We start from the raw sequence: 8727 nt of genomic DNA on the forward strand, positions 1-8727 counted from the left end.
CGTGGTATGTTCCATTTTGCTAGCAGTATGTTTACAGATAAACATATTTAGCTTTTATATTGAAAGACAGGTGAAGAAAAGCCAACGTTTGCCTTTTAATGTTGGTTTAGCTCTATGAAATAATTTTATTCTTGTATTCTTCAACGGTAATACCTCGCTTTTGTCATGCAAGAATTACAGAAAACTTGACAACATCAGAAACCTGATGAAAATAAACGGGAGTATAAACATTTTTTTCAAATCTGTTTCAACGTTTAAATATACTATATCGTAGTACTCGTTGCAATCTTTCCAACGTACTATTAATCTGGCCTTGAATACCACTGAATTGGCCGGAAAAGCCACACTAAAATCGAAAAAAATCACCCTTTTAAAAAAACTGTGTTCTAAGAAAAACTACTTTTACTAGCAACATTGTTCCTAGAGCAAGAAATATAAAATTTTGAAAGTCTTCAAAACTGTTAATTAGAATTCCTAACCACTAGAGTTTGATGTATTAATCATGTATATAAAATAATTTTTTAGAAAAAATTAAATTTAATAGTGTAAAATTGCAGTTTATGATTGCCCACTCTCATTTTTGGAGAGTGAGCACCACGTGCCCATTTCTATGATAGTTAGTCCATGGATTTCCTTTTGATTTTCGACATTTTCAAAATTCTTCGAAAAAAGGCGCGTTCAAGTTTCATATAGAGTTAAAAAGACAACTAATAAATCAAACGGCACCGTTTTTCGCTTTATGCAAATTTTAAAAACTCGACTTCTTACGATGTGTAACAAAGCTCTCCACATTCTCACTGGAACATACTCTTTTTAAATAGCCCCCATAGAGACTCATAGTAACTAACACATTGCTTACAGTTTTTTCACTTGTTTCCAAAATGACTCACACTCAACTAAGCCCACACTTGACGAAGAAGCTTGTATCTTGCATTTGAAGTCGCAGAATCATTAAACTCACTCGTTTTGTCGACGATAGATGTAAGAGGAGAGTCCAGCTCCTCAAGCTCCTCGTCGCTCGTGTTTAAGATCGAAGCTCTCTCCAAGGATGAGTATAGAGAAGTCCAAGTCCCGTTTGATTTAGAAGCGTCGTCCCTCGTAAAGGTGAAAATTCTTGGAACGGACTTAGGCATCATCATCTCGTAGTGGAAACACGAATCAGCATTACAGGAAGAGAAGCGAGTGTCTACGGAGATTCTCTGAGTTGTACGGAAGTTTGTCTGATCGGAGGTGGGAGTTTGGTGAAAGAAAAGATGGGTGGGATTTGTAAAAAGAGTAGTTGCTTGTAGGGCAAGTAAGTTTACAGATGGGTGGGATTTGTAGAAAGAGTAGTTTTCATGTGTTGTATGTTCCATTTTGCTAGCAGTATGTTTACAGAAACATATTTGGCTTATATATGGAAGACAGGTGAAGAAAAGCCAATGTTGGTTTAGCTCTATGAGATAATTTTATTCTTTGTATTCTTCAATGGTAGGTAATGCCTCGTTTTGTCATGCATTAGTTGAAGAAAAATTATAGAAAACTTGACAACATCAGAAACCTGATGATGATAAACGAGAGTAAGAAACATTTTTTTTTTCAGAGGAAAGACTTTTAAACCAAATTTCAACTAAAAGTAAAAGTTTTTTTACACAACACTCTCGATACAAAATCATAATGTACAAGATTAGCTGATTTGTTTTCACTCCAAAACTCCAACTTGTTGATCCACTTTCCAGAAATTGTTATCGTTGAACTCCTTCACTCCCGAACTTTCCTCCTCCGCCTTTTGGTTCTCAACCGTCTCCATCTTCCTCTTCATCGCTCCAGCTTCCCCTACTGTCCCTTCTTTCATTGCTTGCTCCATCGCTTTTTCTGTCCCTTCTGCTTCCACTCCCACAAACTCCACATCCTTCTCGAACAGCGATCTTTCTGTTGGTGACGACGACCCATTTGGTATCACAGGTTCGGTTTTTCCCTCAGGCATTGTTGGTATGTCGAGGTTCATCATGTTTTTGCTGTCATCATCGTCATCATCATCAAGGAATGGGTTCAGACCAATGCCACTACTCACTTGCATATCGGATGACGGTTCGCTCCACCCAACCCATTCGGGTGGCTGCTCTGCAAAAGCTTCTTCGGTTTTCTCCGGCGTGTTGAAGTCGACGAACCCCATTTGGAAGTTGGTTTCAGCTGCGCTATCCTTTGGATTCCTGGTTAGATCATCGTCTTGTTCCCCAACGACCACCTCGTCGTCATCACTGCTGCTAGTGTTGGCATTGAAGGCTCTGTTAAATTCCTCGTCCTCCTGTAACGTATTGGAACCTGCTGTGTCAGAGGGCGTACAACCGAATCTGTTGTCTTGGAATGTGAACCAATCTGAATTCGTAAACAAGCTGCGGCAAAGTAATGAGAAAGATTCAAAGTCATAATTATATCAAATAAAATGTAACAACTGAGGGTTAAAGCAAAGATAATGCGGACACCAGTATCTGTAGAGAAAAAACGAGAAGGAAAAAACTAACCTTCCTTGGTCATCCCCGAGTCTCAAGGATGAAATTACTACTTCCGCAGATTCATCGTCGAAGTACACATCCTGTGTAGTATGAAAACAAAATACCAATTTTCAACATAATGTTATTGATGTACATCCTTGTATGTATTATGGTGTGATAAAAAAGAACAAAAGGGGGAAGAGGAAGTCTGCAAGACTTACATCATCATCTCTATCAAGAGCGTTTTGGTCCTGACGAGAGAAGATAGGAAGAAGATGAATCAATAACAGTTAAATCGTGTCATAATTGAGGGGAAAAGGCGGATACTAGGATGAGTGAATATACCTCTTCATTGTCATCGTTTCCATACATTCTATTCGTAAATGCTTGGCTTAAATTATTGGCCAGAGCAGCAACATCGTAATCCTTGTCTTCCTCATCGCTATCTCTTGTCCTATCTTGTACTGTCGTTGGGCGCCTACATTTAATTTAACAGATGGGTCTAGGAATAGTAACCAAGAGTGAATATAAAATCTAAACCCCCAGGACAAGCTCATGATGAGAAGAAATAACACTGGACTACGACTGTAAGTTGTATAATATCTAGAGTAATCCAAAGTCCCACAACAGGTCACCTTCTAGATTCAATAGTATATATATATATGACATATAGTATAGAGCAAAAACTGCATTTGATCAGGTCTTACTAATCACGAGTAATTTTATTGATTGTATAACCCTACAGCCAGCAGAACTAAAAAGAACTATAAGACAAACCCACAAAGCATATTTTCCCTAGCGTTAGTCACATTAAGTAAATATCTTTAAGGGTTTTATTATCCACGATTGACAAGGATCACACGTAAACTTTTACATCAATAATATGCATATGTAGCAGTGACTGATCATGCTGATGGTTACTATACGATTAGTGAGCAAGGGTAATGGACATACCCGCATCCCCATCTGTAGACATTCTCAACAGTGTTGCGCTCCTGCAGAACACTACCTTGCCACTCATTCCATTCCCTGTTTTCCTAAACATTTGAGAATGAACAAAGCCCAGTCAGCCAGCACACATAAAAACTGCGCTGAGAGTGAGTGGACACCTCATCGTACGACTCGACTAATGGCTTTATATTCCGTGTAGAGTGACAACAAATGCGGCAGAAGAAAAACTACACAGCAAGAGACTGTAATACCAACCTCAAGGTATCCCTTTAGCTGGTCATTGCTATTACTCAACTGACCAATTTTATTTGATATTCTTGTGATGTGTCCAATATATCCGACTCGGGGGGGTTTCTTCCCAGTGGCTGTTACAGTTGGCTACCTCACAGAAAAGAAAATGTCAAAGAGTACTTGTCAGGCAAATGAACTTTGGAGCAGTGAATTAATGGCTCTTACTTGGAGCTGCCCACCATGACACTACGTCATATACCAATGAACAGTTAAAACTTTGTGAACACAGCAAATGGTAATACCTGGCTATCACCTGCGAGATCCGAGTCCTTGTCTGAAGCGAGGAATTTTCCAATCATATTGCATTCTCGAAGGATATGGTTAACCATCAAATCGCTCTTGTTTTCGAGACAAGAAAGTATTATAGCCTCCACTTGATGATGCAGAGCATTATTGTATGGGTACCTTCATACGTTAAAAGTGTTTGATTATATAAGATGTAGAAAACGCAACACTGAAATCAAGAGTTTGAAGTTTAGAAAATGCCTACTCAAAAAATAGATCAAGGGTTCTTTTAATTATTCCTGAACTAACTAACTCCTTCTGTGCAGCTTCACTTCCAGTTCTCAACAAAAATGCAATAAACTCCACAATCTGAAAGAACAAATTTGGGATACTGAGTCGAATTAAGCATAGAAACTTTATATATTAAAAACCACTGTTGCTATCGTAGAACTACAACTTTTGGATCAGACCTTTAGACGATGCTTTCCAAGAGGAGGCCTCAGCTCACCATATGTTGTAGGCAATACTGTGCTGTCAGATGCTATATTGAGAAGTATAAGCAAGTCGCCTGCAGAAAAAATATAATGATCATTTAAGGCCATCGAATACGTAAAACCTGATTTGGAATGTTTGTATGAGACAGTATCCTACATATACAAAAAGTGCTCCGAAAATATCTCAAAACTTTATGGCATTGATGTGAAACCAGTTTCCTTTTAATCAATATAAACCAAAACAGAACAGACAGCATAGCGACTAGCGAGCAGCGAAAATCAAACATGACATGCAAATAGACCTTAAATCCACGCAAATTGGAAGATATCTCACAGAAGAAAATGGTTGGCAGTTGTTTATTTACAAAAGTAGATTATGTGCAATCAATCCCGAAAGGGAAAAGTAATATAATCTTGATAGTCATGTGAAATATTACATCATATGTTCCAACTTACAGAGTTTAGGCAGCATGGCACCAATAGTCTCCTGAGACACTGGGACAGGAGACTCGAACATGTGTTGTTGACCTCTATAAGAAAACATAGATGATGACGCAGCTGATTTTCTCGGATCCAACAGAGAGGTGCATACTGAAAGAGAATGAACTAGACCAGATTTTGAGTGTGAGTCTTCAAAAGCATGACCAAATATCCTAGCAACGAAACTGCATAAACAGGGAAAAAGTTGTGCTGCCACGTCAAATACTTCTGTATCAATATAATGAAGCAATATGAATCAATAACGGAATAAAAGATTACAAACCCAGGGCTAGAGAGTTGTGTAGCTAAAGCTGATGGTGCATTCCGAGAAATTGCACATAATGTTTCTGCAGCATTTGCCTGAACCTCCGGAGGACTCTGATTCAAGTTGGAAAAGATTGCAATAAACTACAAATATCAGATCAGAGTGAAGAAGATGATAAAATAAACTAGGAAAGCCAGATCAGATATCCTAGATTTATCAAACAAAATCATGAGCCTCTTGTAAATATAGAAAAGCTTCACCACTTACAGATGGTTTAAGTTTGTCCACGATCATTTCAAGTAAATTGCTATCTGCGTGCCATTGCATCACATCCAGAAAGTTGGGATAGACTTGATCATCCGCCCCAACCAAGCGAACCAAAACCTAGACAGTGTGACATAAATATCATTGCAAAAATGATCTCTGAGCCACACGGCCCACACCAGGTGCACTACGTCTAAGACAAACCAATTACCTCCATGATGGATGTTATTCCAATCAAATCAACCAGCTGGCAGAAAACATTTTGATGTCCCTGTGATTATCAAAAGTAACTTTGAGAACTGTAGCCAGAGTAGGTAGCCGTAGCTCAACACAAAACAAACATAGACAGTTCAACTAGTTTTTCTGTCACAACAAAATAATTGCCAGCAATTCAAATGAGATTAGAGTCATGCCAATCTTATCTTCTTACAATGCAGTAAGTGGGCAGAGATGTATCTGTCAAGAATATATTGGAAAGAACTATGAATTCCGAATTGCACAGTTAACAGAAAAGAAGTCTTACTCTACAATGCTCCTACAAAATTCCAGTAACTAAGTCAAATAAATTTCATAAGATATTACTAAAGTTCTCATTTAAAATTTCCAGCCACCTAAAGTTCATCCATCATACAGACCCAAATTTGACGGAGATGTACATACTTTTTACAGCTCAATCAAAATATAATCACAAAGCTCATGCAAGAAAGGGAGAGAAGAAAATAAGATTAACATCCTTTTAAGTAAAGGTTATTACTTACTTTCACATAATTCATAAGCGCTGCAGTTTTTCTGACCATAAGGCAAATGACAACCTACAGCAAACAGAGACAAGCAGCAGCACATCATGGAGCCTTGAAATAAGTGAAGCCATATATATATATATATATATATATATATATATATATATTAATATATGAATATAAACAAAGAAGTACCAGAAGTTGGCTAAATACGCAAACTTATGTAGCATAAGAGAGAGTACCTTGCTAAAATAGCCTGCCAGCAATGCAGTATGAGGACGATTAGGTTCCAGAAAAGAAAAAAGCAAGTCCATCAGCTGCAAGAAAATTAAGCCAACAATTGAGGTAACAATAAAACACATTACAGATGCACAAAAGAAATATACCTCTTGGTCCTCCACCAGAGTTTTTAGAATAACATCAATTTCACATGTAAATATTTCACACGAGACGAATGGAAACCTAAGAGAAGAAGAAGCTATTTATTAGCTGGAGAGGAAAAGAATTGAGTAAGACAAGGTAACTCCCAATGAAGCAGCATATATTACTTGAAAACACGTTTACTATCAGGAGTATCATTTGGAGGTTCTTCAACAATGTACCGCAATAACTGCTCCACTTGAGCTTTATCCCTTAGACTGCAAACATTATTAATACACAATAAATAAAGCTTTCCAAGAAAAAATATGGAACTCCTCAACTAAACTAAACCTTCACAAATACAGCAGACACTAGTTTCCATCTGATTCTATGAAACCATAAATTATAAAACAAAAACTAACAAATTGATGAGGCGGCTGTTGAAAGCCTTGCATTCTTGAATAATCTCTTCCTCATCAAGAAGCTCTTCCAAGGTGAAATTCTCCTTGTCTAGTATCGTCTCCACCTAACATAATGAAAGAATATCAACATGAATAATAATTCAGAAAACCTAAAAAATTATTAAGCAAATCGAATTTCAGAACAGAAACTAATACAATTTATCCACAACGAACCGTGTTCAAAGTAACGAAGCACTGAGAATAATAATCATAAGATCAATTTCAAGGAAAAGCTACAATGGACAGGAAAACTCACCGGAGAAGATGCAGAGAGAGACGTGAGCTTCCAGAACATGGCTCTGCGAGTGAGTGAGGAGTGGAGTGGAGTGGAGCTCAAAAGCTTCGCCGTAGGAGGAGAACTTGGCTAGATCCAAACCTAAAACCTAGAACCTAGCAGTGAATCTAGTAGGTAATCGCTTCTTCGCGGTGGAGGAGCAGTGATTTCGTCGTATGGGAGCTGAAAAACCCTAACCGATCAATCAAAAGAGAGATAGAGAGATTGAGATCCAGGTTTTTGAAAATTTTGCATAAACGAGGGGAAAAGTGAACACGGGGAAACTTATTCGGGCGTATTATTATTATTTCATTGTTTCTGCGATAATCGACTTGAGTGTGTGTTAATTAATAAATAACTAGATTATGAACCGCCTCCAAAGATCGGGTATATTTTTTGTTTTTAATTTTTATTTGTGTTTTATTGTAATCATATTTACTATATTTAAAAAGATTATTAGTTAAAAGTTTTGATAATTATATTGAATTTGTGATGTTATATAACTATACACTTGTACACAATATTTTGAAACCGATCCGGATTCGCGATTAAATCGGTAAATCCATGGATCTGGTATGTAATTCTATTTGAGTTTAGGAAAAACATCATTGTTTAATAATCTGGTAAAACCCACGAAGCCCGGTAAAACCCACGGAAACCCGGTAAAACCCATGGAAATCCACTAAAACTCAAAACTCGGTTACCAGTTGAACCACTGGTTAAACCAATACGTAATTTTTAATTATTAACTATTTGGATTTTTAATTATATTATTAGAATATGTTTGTATTTTAATTAGGAAATTAAATTTTGGTTTTTATATAAAAAATATATATATGATCTTGTGGATTATGAATCTATTAACAAATCTAATTGTTGTGATTTGGTATTAGTTTATTTTTGTTATCAATTATCAATTATAATTTTATGTTTTACTTTTAGATTATTTTAGATTTAAAATTTAATTTTATTATTTACAATAGACATTTAAATACTTAAAAAGTTATTAATATTTTGTAAAATTTAGTTCAAGCACAAGAGCCTTTCATAGAAAACCTACCCGTATACATACATATCCACTTTCTATATTTTATAAAATAGGAGTAAGCAAAAAATACATAAATACAGTATATTAGTCCATATCGTATATGTAGAAGGAGGTTATATTTTGATTCCTGAATATTTTTGGTTGTTAAATAGATACTATGATTTTGGAATTAGATATAGGATGATTAATAGGTGAAGTAAAAGAGTAAGGAAAATGAAACAAAAATATATATATTCGTACATTTATGTTGCAATATTTGTAGCCCTTAAAACAGGACTTAGTGGTTATGGAGGTTGACTATATATTAAGTTAGGCAGTTTTCTTATTATTATTATACGGTTACTTTAGTTAGTTATATTTGGATGCCACTTTTTTAAATTAGACATAACCCATATTAATT

At 36.2% G+C, this 8727-nt stretch overlaps 1 protein-coding gene across 1 annotated transcript; it reads right to left on the bottom strand.

Moving 5' to 3' along the window:
* Positions 1-1558: 1558 nt before the first annotated feature.
* Positions 1559-7596, bottom strand: LOC108838421 (uncharacterized). The gene is made up of 19 exons (XM_057001452.1): positions 7262-7596; positions 6967-7070; positions 6733-6822; positions 6571-6646; positions 6427-6501; positions 6203-6256; positions 5656-5715; positions 5448-5564; positions 5199-5293; positions 4892-5100; positions 4412-4509; positions 4207-4310; positions 3959-4121; positions 3681-3803; positions 3429-3511; positions 2820-2952; positions 2696-2725; positions 2505-2575; positions 1559-2375 (listed from the first exon to the last, which is right to left on the bottom strand). The coding sequence occupies exons 1-19, from the start codon at positions 7298-7300 to the stop codon at positions 1682-1684; spliced, it is 2418 nt and encodes an 805-aa protein (XP_056857432.1). The 5' UTR covers positions 7301-7596; the 3' UTR covers positions 1559-1681.
* Between the last annotated feature and the right edge of the window lie 1131 nt (positions 7597-8727).

Source organism: Raphanus sativus, unplaced genomic scaffold, assembly GCF_000801105.2.
Source record: "Raphanus sativus cultivar WK10039 unplaced genomic scaffold, ASM80110v3 Scaffold3634, whole genome shotgun sequence".
Classification (NCBI taxonomy): Eukaryota; Viridiplantae; Streptophyta; class Magnoliopsida; order Brassicales; family Brassicaceae; genus Raphanus; species Raphanus sativus.

Coding starts and splice junctions, on each gene's coding strand:
- LOC108838421 (XM_057001452.1), bottom strand. CDS start 7,300: ATGTTCTGGAAGCTCACGTCTCTCTCTGCATCTTCTCCG. Junction 6,647..6,732: donor GATAGTAAACGTGTTTTCAA/GTAATATATGCT, acceptor TTCTTCTCTTAG/GTTTCCATTCGTCTCGTGTG. Junction 2,376..2,504: donor CTCGGGGATGACCAAGGAAG/GTTAGTTTTTTC, acceptor ACTTTGCCGCAG/CTTGTTTACGAATTCAGATT.